The following is a 13356-nucleotide window of genomic DNA, read 5'->3' as shown; positions in this document are numbered from 1 at the left end:
AGGTGCTACTGAAGTGGAGATTTCGGACTTGGAGTTTGAGAGAAAAGTCATTTTGAGAAAACCGGCATCATAAATTTGCATCAGCCAATGAGATTGCGCATTTAGAGTTAAAACCCCACTTTTACTTTCACGATTGGTTGGGAATAAAAAGGAAATGACCATATTTGGATCCGACAGCATTGTACAGGACAGGAGAGAGAGAGAGCTTTCTACGGTGTGTGATGACGGTGCAGACAGTGATCGCGGAGCAGCGGATGATTTATAACGCCAACTTTTGATAAATTTATGAGAAATCTACAGACGCAAACAGACAAAGTGCAGTAAAATAAAGATCTAAATGTGTAGTTCTGACTTTTTTGTCTGAAAGAAGACATGTTATTGCAGACTAATATCCCAAAATCTCAAAATTAACCAGTGAAAAAACCCCGATGTTTTTGCCTGCCATGTCCTTAAGAGGATTTAGCATGTCCAATGTATGTATTAAATTATTATTAGTATGACTGTAGCCTATTATTATTATTATTATTATTATTATTATTGTTGTTATTATTATGATTATTATTAGGGAAGGCCTACTTTTATTGTTAAATTGATAGGTTATTATAATTAATTTGCCACGCAATAATTTAACTGCGCATCACCGCAACAGACACGCTGCGAGGATAATAATATATAGAAGCTGCTTAGGCTGAAAATTATCTAAAAACATTTAGGTCGATTATACAATGAATTATAGGCCTAAAATTAAAGTTATTAACAGTCTATAAATAATATGTCCGAGTCCGAACACTGCAATAATCAGGCATCAATGGAAATTAAAAACCGCTTTAGGCTATTTCACAAACAGCTTGTTTAACAAATTAATAAAAGAGGCACATCGCAGAGGCTAGAAGACGTAGCCTACTATGGTTTATCCATTTTTCAACACGAACTGGAGGTAGCTGCTATAGCAACAGTAATTTGCAGCTAGTTTAGCTAACGTATCGACATATCACGTCGCACTGTAGGCTACAGTCGGTAGCCTATAATACAGTGAGACTTGATATGGTACTGACGTCGAACTAGTTAATGTATTTGGACGTGGGAAGTCATTAATTTGTTATTGTTGCAGACAGCTAGCAGCGGTCACCGCTGGTAGGTAACGTTAGTGGGTGCGCTATGGCTATAACGATTTTGCAGATAACACACAATGGACACGATATTCAGCAATTTTGGTGAATAATAAGCAAATATCACCGATTCAGCATTAAAGCCTATGTTCACATTAGTTGTGGATGTTTAAAATAACCTATACTACCAGCTAACCGCCTAGGCTATACTACCCAGCTTATCTCAGGTTGTCAGAATGTCAGTGTAAACGTTTGTAAACTTTTATTTTTAATATAATTATGTAACAGACTAACATGACATCAACACCAGTTTACTTTTATAATGTACTTACTAAATTATACTTGTATAATGCACTTACCAAATAGCAAAGACGGTGCAGCCTGCAGTCTTCCACTCTTGTCAGCGGGTTATGCGGGGTGGCGCCCGCGCGTCCGGTCTGCGCAGCTCGCGCGGATCCGGCCCACACCCGCCGGGCGACCTCAATTCAGTTGTGGCGCGTATGGTCTGCGCAGCTGAACCGGATCGGCGCCGCACCGGCCGGACGGACTCAATTCAGTTGTGGCGCGTATGGTCTGCGCAGCTGCCCCGGATCGGCGCCGCACCCGCCGGACGGACTGTCACAGTCGAAGCTACAGACAAGTCTGGTGCAGAGTTGGTGCAGATCTGCATATTGAGTGCGACTGCTGCGCGAATCTGCTGATTCGAAAACGGACCTGGCACAGATGTAAATGCTGTCTGGGACTCCAACTAGCCACTTTGGCGGGTTGAATAATTGTAGTCTTTTCAAAAGGCATCTGAAATAAGTGTGACACTATGACACTACAACTCCCATGAGTATTAGGGCTGTCAACGTCAACGAATATTCTAAATTCGAATATATATTCGAATAGTTTTAAAAAACAGAATTTCGAAGGTGAAAATGAATATTCGAATGTGGAAAAACGCCCGCGGTAGCAGAGGCGCGGCTTTGCGAGAAGGGTCAGGGACAGGTAACAGGAAGAAGCGTTAACGTTAAACAGAAACATTACTAAAGTGTAGGCTACTGTACTGACTGAATAGATACTGCATGAATAAGGTAGGTTAGATACAGCAGTTTCATGCACTGCAGGCTTCCACTGGTTTGATTATTTACCATTTCATGTCAAGGAAAAGTTCCATGTTTACCACAGCACAGCTTCCTCGGAGCGTTCAATGTCGGTTCTATATACTGTAAAACTTCAATTAATGTTAATAATATTTGTTTCAATCACTGAATGAAGCCTGTTATATTACAGTCGCGACCTTAAATTGCTTGCACAAAACTCTTGATCAGCACTCAACATTTGCTTTGTTGTTGTTCATTTAAATGAAGTTTTATGTAACAAAGTTCGGGAGGAGCATGTTCAGGTAATCATCCAATCAGCACAAGAATAATAATAGCCAGTATAAATAAAGCCTTCCCTTACCTCCTGTCCCATGACTAATTTCTCAGCATCCCGCCACCACCCCATCACCTCACATTCGGCTGGGTCTGCTCATAGATACCTATGATCTATATGTGGCAGTATAGGTGTTTGACTTCAGGCTACTATTGGTTGCTTCAGGTTTATTTATTAAGCCTATCACAGCTAAAGGCGGAGCATATATATACCTGCCCTGTATTGAGTCCCGTCACAAGCTTCCTTGCTTTTCCGGTTCCGCATGCTGTGAAGAGGCATGCAGGAAAATTGTTTGTGTGGTCCCACGGCATGTAGGAGAACGAGTATGTGTACTATGGTTGATCTGGGGTCTGCAGCCTCTTCACAGGTAGGAACGCGGTTGTTTGTAGCATCGATCCTTCCCTTATAGGGCAGTGGGTAAATTTAAATGTCTTGTTTCAATTTACAGCGTGCACATTGATTTATGGGCACTTCGGACTGCCGTGACTGGGATTCCTCGCACCCCAAGTATGCAGGTTATTTGTATATGTGTGTCATGCTCTGATATGTCTTTTAATTAAAGTTGTCGTTTCAGAAGCGCAGCGTATTCTGCCGAGTAGCGGGGAGGATTCCGTTGCTGGGGTTACCCGACGTTCGCTCGTTGATTACGGGGCGCTGCTGTTTTGCTGCTGTCTCAACTATATTAAAACGAAAGGATTCGTGTCAATTTCATTCCACTCTGGCTGCGGCCGGACAAGAAACTGTTAGTGCTTTAATGGCGTATGCAGGTTGACAGGAGGAATATCGCCGCCCTGCAGTTTTAGCGTGTTTGTTTGCGTGTGTGTGTGTGTGTGTGTGTGTAGGCAACGTGCGAGTGTGTGAATGTTTACTAGGAGTGTTGTGTGTCTGGTTATTGTTTTCTTTCTAAGGTTCATTGTTTAGTTATTTTGTTATTTTGTATATGTTTCTACTGTGAACTGTATGTAATTATTCTCTGTATGTTCTGTTTTTGATTTTGTTAGGAGTTGAGTGTCCAAGAGCAAAGGGGCGGGGCTTGACTTGATTATTTTTGTGCTGTGGATGTGCACCGGTGTGAAGGTGATACTGATGTGGTTATTGCTTTGGTTTTTCTTTTGCATTTTTGGTGTTACTTACGGAGTGTTGTAGTGCTCATTGAGTGCCCCCCCTGCTGGCCTCACTCAGTCCTGTCGTCTGATTATTTGAGTTGTCTTTTTGTTTAATGTATTTTTGTATTTATGTTGCGAAGTTTGTGTAACTTATCGTGGAAGTATTATTTTGAACATTTGTCCTTGTATTGTCCTTGTCTTGCATTATTACACCTGTGTCCTCTAATAAAAAAGTAATTATTTATTCATCCACGTCTCTTGTCCTGTTAAGGGAATAAATCTGTGCAGCCTATTTATTAGGTTGGTTTTCCTGGGTTGAGAATTCCCAGGTGGCGTAGTCATTACATTAGATCTTTAGTAACTCCTCTTAATGCCACATATACATTTATAGGGGGGAGTACTCTGGGGTCGGGCTGAATTCCGAGCTCGGAGCCCTCCCCCCCGGACAGCAAGCCAAATACGCATTTTAATATTACATCAGATTTCATTAACATGTGAACTCGTGAAACCGTTATGCGCAGAGAGCGTGACGCCTCATTCGCACCGCAAGACCTCCAGACGCGTGTAGACGCGTCTTTACATTGACTTAACATTGAAATCACCATGGAAATCACTCGCGCCAGACGCTCTATTCGCGTTTGGTGTGAACGCAGCATGAGGGTGAGGGCGAGAGAGAGAAAGAGTGCCTGCGAGTGCGAGCGAGAGTGAGGTCTGCAGTCTTGGCCATTAGTTGATTTACTTGTTTTTGTGTAGGTAATACGTTGTCAAATATGTTTAAACTTAAATAAACTACCTATACAAGTAGTTATGTCTCTTTGTATTAATTTGTCCTGTTATTGACGTAATGCGCGTCATTGACAAAATGCGCAACCAGTTGTTCGAATAGTTCGAATATAGGCTATGTGTGTTTTTTTTAGGGAATATTCGAACGTCATTTTTGAGCAATTTTGACAGCCCTAATGAGTATTACATGCACACAGTGTTGCCTTGCGGCTTGCGCTAGTGACCGACAACACAGAAACGAAGAGACAGCTAGCTGCCCTGCTGGAGTTACGTCGTATGCCGGTGGAGCTATGTGGCGACATATAATACATAATACATGGTTTTATTTTTAAAAAGGAGCTTTACACACAACCTTATCAGAGCTAATGATAATGACCTGTATTGTTATATATTTATGTAGTCTTGGGTGTGTACAGTGGTTTTACATTTAAAAGGGTTGTAAATCTAGTTCAAGTAAATTTTAGCACGCCATAGTAAACTTTTATCTGGTAACTTCACAACAACAAAAAAGTTAATGTCAAGCCCTGGTTACACCCCTATAAACAATACATCAATAAATTCATCAGTCAGTTTATGCTTATTGGGATTTAAGAGATCTATGTTAAAATCCCCAAAAATGAACACCGCTTTGTGAACATTCTTAGTAAATAGACTTTCCATTCTGTTCATGAACATTTCAATATTAGAACCAGGGGCTCTGTATACACAGCTTACAATTACATTTTTCAAATTCAAATTTAACCAAATTTAACCACCACAGCGCTGCAAAACAAACGCTAGTCCAGCTATAAAAAGGAATTTAGGTTTTAATGATGCTGTAGCGACTGCGAGGATGAACCAAACACAAACTAATCTTCTTCCAGAAGATTAGTTCAAACTTTCCACTTCCTGCTGAACAAAGGGGCAGATTTGGTCAGGACTTCGCATCCTCATCAATCTTGTCATGGGGGTCCAGGCGCCACCGGTCTGGCTATTTAAAAGAGCCCCCCAGCACTAACGAAATAACTGGTCAATGCTAGCTTGTTGCCGAACACTGATTGGTTAAGAGAAAGACAGAGACCAAGGTCCCACACAGAGTCCTCACATTCCAGGCTCAAATCACCAAACCCAGAGCCATAAATCACCCATCCTGGCACTAGCAAGGCTACAATGAGAACTTTTTATGGCCAGACTAACGGAAGAACCTGTCAATATGAGTTTTTTTTTAAAAGAATGATTGGTTCAGAGATGGCACAACTCAGTGCTCTGTCAAGATACCAGCAGATGTTGCTGGACCCCACAACATTCCTGACCCCTCCCCCGTTAGGACCTCTGAAGGACCAAACCAGAGTTTCTCTTCTCTTCAAACCAGAAAACTGAGATTTTTCCTATAACAATACATAAAATCATCCAGAACAGTTTTCGATGGACTTATAATCAAACATCATGCAACTACATAATCCTGTGTTGTTTCTACCACTTATATGCATGTTTAATAAGATTATATCCCATGTAAGTCCTTTAATGGTTATAACTGTTAGATGTTTGAATGAAAGTGTGTCGTGTTTCATATCAGTATGATCGTATGCTCGTGATTCAAAAGATGGCTTGATTGAAATCTGTGTAAAATGTTTCGTATTCTTATAATAGTAATGATGTCTAAACTGTGGCCTCTGTACTCTCTGCTAGAGCTTGGAGAGTAAGGAGATCCCAGATAACGCATGATTTACGATGAGACAAATAAAGCCAGTGTCTAATTGGTCCGATCTCTTCAGGAGGTGGGACAAACTTTTGAGTTTAAAATCTTAGACCCGAAACAAAGTCTCGCTCTCGAGAAAAAAGCAACGTTTTAGGGCAGAACAAAGACGGAGACGGCAGACGATGAAGATCTAAACCAGACCAGTAACCATGTAGACGCGCAGCTAGACAAAGAACCCAAATTAAGATCAGAAGAACGGGTTCAACAGCTTTATTCAAGCCATCTTACTACTCTCGTCTCAATTTTCTTTCTTTTCTGAGTTTTCCTTTCTTTTCCGATTGAAAGTCTACTGAAAGTCGGTTTTAAGTTAAGTTTTGCTGCAAAGTTTCGGTCCACGATTCACGGCTGCAACGCACGCTTTCAACTTCAAAGACGCTTCAACAATACGCCATCCACACCACGTGAGTGGCCGCCACAGACTAGCCAAGCACGAGGAGACCAGCCAACGAACGAACTTGGGGAAACCCCTTTTACGTCAAAAAAGGGAATCCCAAGAAGAAAAAAGGAACGCAAACAAGCAAGTATTGCCTCCAGACTCTTAAACTGAACTGGTGTATTTGATACAGATTTAGTAACCCACCTAAGAAACGAAGGGTGAAATTAATTATTGATGGTTCGTTCAGGTTATGTCTTATAAGTGCATAGAATCTTGAGATTTCATCATCTCACTCTTAAACTCATTCTTTCCAAACTCTTTCTTTCTTTCTTTCGGCAACTTGTATGAATGTGTGTGTATGCATGTGTTTGTGTTAGATATTAGTTTTATGTGTTAGTAGCCTATATAATCAATAAAGTATTGTTTGTATTTGAAAAGAGAAGTATTACTTGTGTTATGTGCTTACGAATTTATTGTCTTGAACTTCGATCTAAGTTACCTGTGCTTTTACCCTTGATTATTTCTTAATTTATTGTTAGCTGGGGATTATTGTTTCTTGGCCAGGAAGATATTATATTTCCTAGAGTTAATAATTGTTTATGCTTTCTGTTCATTGGATGAACTGATAAAATGATCATACTATTGATTCTGCTACAGTAAATTCTGAAAATAATTAAATTATGAATTATTGATCATAATCCGTTATGAATAATAATTAATTATATTTATACGGGCGTATAAACGCTACAATGCACATAACACCATCATTAGCGAGACAGCTAAAAACATACTTTTGAATGGAAGCACACATACACCAAGGGGCGGAGCTAGCAATGATGCAAAAAAAAAAAAAAAAAAGCTTGCAATGATGCACACCCAGGTAGCATAATCGCAGTCTTTTAATAGACAGGAATCAGGTACTGATAGGCTGTCACACCACTATGACTAATATGGCCAGCTTTACCACCCCTTATAACCACCTGAGCTCCACCTGCTTCCCCTTTCATTCTGGGAAACAGTATCAGCAGTTACTTTTATGACATCTTACTTGCATAGGGTTATCTCAGGAGAGTGAACTGAACAACAGAGCAAAGTGCAGTAAACCAACTGAAGAGAAGACTTCTTTCCGGTAAAACAACAAATTATATACTTACACTTACTGTCTGACTATCGTTATACAGATGCTTTTCTTTGCATTATATCTGCATTTTATTTATTGTGTATTCATTTTATTAATAAATGAATTTCTTCTATATTGGTTGGTAGGGCACTTTTGTAGTGTCTTTGGAGAAGAGCTTCTGCTAAATGCCTTAAATGTAAATGATGTGGATCAATTTAAACATGAGCTGTTTGTTATATAGTACATTCTCTGTTATTACAGTCTAATTCTAGTTGATGCCAATAATTTAACCAATGGAAATAACTACTATTGACACAATTGCATTCAAAAGTGTTTCAACAACATGAAGACTATATTTATAATAATAAATATTGCAAGGCCCAGCCAAATGGCTCAACAGCAGTAATCAGTAGAGCAGGTATTGGATACACACTTTTCAGTGTGGCAAAGTAGTTTAATTCCAATTAAAGTTTAAAAATAAAACACTTATCTGACTTGATTAATCTATTTAACTCTTTACTTGTTCATTTGGATACCAATGTCACCGTTTAATGTGGATCCCACGAGGGCCGCTCCTGTGCTTGCTCTCTCTAAAAGTATTTTATTTAGACTCCTTATATCTGTATACACTCCTCTGTCAGACGTCATGACCACTACTGCAGATATAAGCCAACCAACCTTACTTTCTCTGATAGTAGCTTTGGTTTGGTCATGCCATGGTTTCCCATCTAGAGTAACATTACATTAAACAGAGGTAAGACTCACCCTATTTAGGTTGGTCGAGCAACAATTTGTTATCCTAAACGGAAATTCGCTTTATTAGCCTTTACAGTCCAAGTACACTTGAATTAGTGCCAAGTGTTAGCCGGATCTCTGAAATCTCAGTTGGTGTGCCCTATGCTCCACTCAAAACTGGACTTAAGTCCGTTACTAACCTGATGCAGATTTGCGGTAACAATGGATACAACGTAATCTACTAGAGTTAATAATTTCAAGTAAGTCAGGTATTAATAATCAGGTAAATGTATCATGCCGATTACCAATCAATTCAAAGATGGTCAATACAAAACATCAAATGCTCAGAAATAAAGAGTAAAAGATGCATACCTGACCTCTGAAAAATATATAATATGTGGACGACACTCAGCATGGTCTGAGGTTCTTTTTTGTCTTACATTATTATGAATATATAATATTTTAATAAATAAACTGGAAAGTTTGTTTATAGAAAATCTATTTTATAATCTAGTCTTGATTTACACTGATTTTGTACAGGTCAGTTTCAGATTCAGAAAGAAGAATGTCTCACTCTGTCATACCCGTGAACTCTTCGACGGTTGTCATCCAGTTTCAACCACCAACACAAACTGGGACAAATGTTCCTGTGGCTGTTTATGGACAACAGCTAGCTGGAGTTTCACCTCTTCATGGACTTCAGCCTTTTCTGAAAGGCCAACCAAAAACCCTTGGGGTGAGAAATTGTTCATAAACCCAAATAATTGATTTTTGTGTATATGTGTGAGGTAAGGAAATTACATAAATTCTAAAAAGCAGTTGTACACACATGAACAAAGCATTTTTTTATTGAAGAATGACAATGCCTTGGTAATGTAGGAAAGACAGCAATAGAAGACAAGGTTTATCATTTACAGTGTAAAATCATAAAAAAAATTATAGTGTATCAATCAGAGAGAAGAATGTTTTAGGAGTTGCAAACTAACAAAAAATGTGAAGTAATGAATAGATTTTGCTAGTCCGCAAATCAGTATGTGATTTCATCCAATGAGAGTACCTAGATATTTTTGTAGAAAAACCATAAGTCCATACTACAGCTGTTATAAATGTATTTTCTACATTTTATATTGTTCCCCCAAATGTAATATTGTTTTACTTTATAAAAGACTCTCTTGTCCTTCACAGACTGTCCAGATAATGATTGGTCTGTTGACTCTCCTGTTGGGAATCGTGTCTTCAATTCATGCAGAATCCATCTTTGTCTTTAGTGGTATTCCTTACTGGGGATCTCTCGTCGTAAGAAACAGTTATACAATTAAGTGTTGTGTCTTTTATAATACAAGTCACATATTCCAGCAGAAGCCTTGATTTTTGTCTTTCTCTCTGCTCTCAGTACATCATCGCAGGCTCACTCTGCATTTCTGCAGAAAACAAACCGAATTCACCCTGTTTGGTATGTACACAACACTTGTTAATATTCAGGGTTTAAGCACCAGAGGTACTGGAACCCTATTGTGTTCATAGTAATTTTCTGTACTGATTTCATCTTCCTTAATTTTCTTGTCAGTGTCACGATCCCATCGATGTGCCTTGTGTTTTGTATGTACTTATGTCAAAGTATATCGTTTTATCCCATTTTTTTTCTGTGCAAAAGCCAAAATAGATGAGAAACACAAGACGTGAATGGCAAACAAGACACACCTGGGAACAACCAGAAACTAATCAGGGTAACTATGGTAACGAACAAGGCAGGCAAGGCAACAAAGGAAACAGGAACTAAACACAGAAACAAATGGGAACAGAGACATTTCAAGAGAAAAATCCATACAAAACAAAAGGCACCCCACCAGGATCATGACAGTCAGGAAGGTCTCAAGTGTGCGCATCTACTCAGGTGCATAGACACACATCTGTCTAACACTAGGTGGCGCAATAAAAATTATTTACATTTTCTGAGGGAATAAAACATTTTCAAACTCCTAGGATGTTGGTCCAATCTTCACTAAATTTTTATTTATCGAAACATGACAATATAAGTGAATTATACTGTCTGGCAATGTTCATTTTTCACAAATTTATACTTATCTCCAAACTTAATGAAATTTAATAGACATAGGCCTGGTTTCACAGACAGGTCTTAGATTAAAGCCAGGATTAGGCTTTAGTTCAATTAGGACATTTAAGTAGCTTTTGTGCCTTAAAAAGCATTACTGATGTGCACCTTGAGACAAAATAATGGCACTGACATAAATAAGATATGTCAGTGCAAGTTGCTTTCAGTTAAAACAGCTCAAACATGCATTTTAGTTTGGGACTAGACTTAAGCCTTGTCTGTGAAACTGGGCAATAGACTACATGACATTTTGAGAATTCACACCAAACTGTGTCATAGTGGCACCTATAGGAGGGGCTATAACTGAAATTCTTCTTTATTGTTATTAGGATTAACCCCTTGAGATGTACCATCTCGTTTTCGAGGGAGTCCTAGCAAACAACATTTACATAATCAGAACATAACAAAAACAAAACAAAATTACAATTAATTTAAACAAAAACAAACAAACAAACAAACAAACAATAATGAAAACATTACACCACCTAGTTATCAGAATAGAAAATAATAAATACTAAATATAACTAAATATACTGATCAGAAAATACATTTGTAAAAAAGAAAAAAATACATACATACATACATACATACATACATACATATACACGTGTATATCATATGTGCATGTCTTGCTGCTGTGTGGTTTGCGTCTGTAAGCTGTTATGCATTGCTTTCCGTTTTGAATCTCTATTTACTATCATTCCTTGTTGTTTATATTGCTAAATATATTGTACTCATCAACCAGATATCTGATATTATCTAATTTTGTCTGTCACATTGATCTGACTTCGCTAGCTTTAATCTAAATCTCCATCGCTCGCAAAATGCGCTACCCTTCTGTCACGGGTGACAAAATGCATGGAAAAGCGGAACCTTTTTTTTTTCTATGTTCCCCGAGGGGATTATTTTGGTGTAACGCCTCACTCCGGTTCCGGGTGTAGCAGAGGCATTGCCCGACCTGATTACCGCTGATGCACGGCAGGTGTGAGAGAGAGAGAGGAGCGGCGTTTGTACAGGCTGTTCGCTTCACAAGAGGAGGATAAAGGAGCCGTTCAGGAGAGAAGAGAGGTGGTATCCGGGAGTCGTCGAATGCGTGGTATCCAGTCTTGGTATTGGGTGGTATGGAGTGGAATTGAGTTGGATTCAGTCGGTGAAGATGGTTGCTTGTGGTGCAGTTGCTGGTCGGTGTTCAGTTGACCAGTTGTTCGGCTGGGTCTCTGTCGTCATGCTGTGGGGTAGAAGATCTCCTGTTTGAGTGCTCACTTTGGACGTTGTAATCCTGAAAACTCGTGTAAGTGAAGAACTGCCATTGGAGTCTGTCGTTAGAGCTGCTTGTGGAATATTACTGGATTGAACTGCTGCTTGGATCTGCGCTGGAGGAGGAAGAGAGAAAGATAAGTGAATCAATTACATCGTTGAATCAAATGTAGAGCTGGAAGAAAAGACTGGGAATGTGAAATTTACTGTTGAGGAGGATATCTGTTTCAGAAAGACTGGAGAGGAATTGAGAGTGGAACGTTCCCATTGAAATGCATGGATGAAGCGAGGTTTCTGATCAGCCCTACTGTGTGTGAGTGATTTGCAGTTGTTTGCCTTACCCGATGCACGCTGAATTAATGCTGTGGATTTGTAGTGAACACGAGTGCTGTGTGCTATGCTGAGAAGAGTCTCCCAACGCCTGCTTTCATTCTTGTGAGATGATCTACTGGTCTCCATCTAAATTCCAGAGCGATATAACTGAACTGGTGAAGTAATGCTTTGTATTATCCTCTCTTCCACTGAATATTGTCGTGAAGTAATTCCTCATTGAAGGCTCCTGTTAATTCTCTCTCTCTCTGAAATTACAAGTCTCGTGAAGAACCATATGGCTGGGGAAAAGTCTGAATTGTTATGCTTACTGATGGAGCTCTGAAGATGTACAACATCGCTGGTAAAGCTGCCTATTGAGTCTCTCGCTAATGTCTGATGAAAGTGAGTGATGCTGAGGGAAGAATCCTGAAGACTGCAGCAACGCTGTGAAGTGAGTTTTAAAGTCACAATTCCCCTCTCACGTCCTGATAAGAGAATCTGCTGTTGGACGAAGAAACATTACCTGTTACCTACCGTCCGAGACCTGCAGATGTGCAGCAACGCTGTGAAGTGAGTTTTAAAGTCACAATTTCCCTTTCATGTCCTGATAAGAGAATCTGCTGTTGGACGAAGAAACATTACCTGTTACCTACCGTCCGAGACCTGCAGATGTGCAGCAACGCTGTGAAGTGAGTTTTAAAGTCACAATTCCCCTCTCACGTCCTGATAAGAGAATCTGCTGTTGGGCGAAGAAACATTACCTGTTACTTACCGTCTGAGACCTGCAGATGTGCAGCAACGCTGTGAAGTAAGCTTTTAGAGTCACTGTCCTACCATTGTGCCCGACGACGCATCTGATACTGAGAAGCATACATTACCTGTTACTTACTGTCTGAGTCCTGCAGATGTGCAGCAACGCTGTGGAGTAAGCCTTCCCAGCCACTATTACACCATTGGGTCTCGAAGACAGCGAATAATCGATCCAGCGGCTACTCCGGCCGAATAGCCTTAGAAGACAAGAGTTGCTCATTCTTTCCTCAAGTTGATTATTATTCAATAAAGATTGTTACTTGTGAACTAAATTACTTGCCTCCTCCTTTGTCCGTCTGTCGCATGCCTGTGGTGTCGGCTCCTCACGGTGGTGTCTGGAGTCAGGGGCGACTGGTCATCCGAGTCCGCCCCGGCCTGCACCGGTGACACTTCCACTAGCCTATTAATCTGCCATCCGTGTTTGCCATCTTTTTGTCTCACAAGCTCGCACCTTTTCGAGTCCATCAAACAACTGTGG

The 13356-nt window shown here is 39.9% G+C and overlaps 1 protein-coding gene and 1 long non-coding RNA gene across 2 annotated transcripts in view; one reads left to right on the top strand and one right to left on the bottom strand.

Moving 5' to 3' along the window:
- The first annotated feature begins 7559 nt into the window (after positions 1–7559).
- Positions 7560–13356, top strand: part of LOC311290083 (membrane-spanning 4-domains subfamily A member 8-like) — a 28115-nt gene continuing 22318 nt past the window's right edge. The window contains exons 1-4 of the mRNA XM_084408376.1: positions 7560–7660; positions 8927–9122; positions 9572–9682; positions 9780–9839. Coding sequence (XP_084264502.1) covers positions 8952–9122; positions 9572–9682; positions 9780–9839 — 342 coding nt within the window. The 5' untranslated portion in view covers positions 7560–7660; positions 8927–8951. The remainder of the gene's footprint in view (positions 7661–8926; positions 9123–9571; positions 9683–9779; positions 9840–13356) is intronic.
- LOC311290144 lies at positions 11682–13267 on the bottom strand. The gene is made up of 3 exons (XR_014627331.1): positions 12718–13267; positions 12345–12598; positions 11682–12241 (listed from the first exon to the last, which is right to left on the bottom strand). It is a non-coding gene; the product is annotated as an uncharacterized lncRNA (long non-coding RNA).

This window comes from Rutilus rutilus (genome assembly GCF_951802725.1).
Source record: "Rutilus rutilus genome assembly, chromosome: 4".
In the NCBI taxonomy this organism is placed as follows: domain Eukaryota; kingdom Metazoa; phylum Chordata; class Actinopteri; order Cypriniformes; family Leuciscidae; genus Rutilus; species Rutilus rutilus.
The sequence above is the reverse complement of the archived record's forward strand: the minus strand, read 5'-3'. Positions and strand labels throughout refer to the sequence as shown.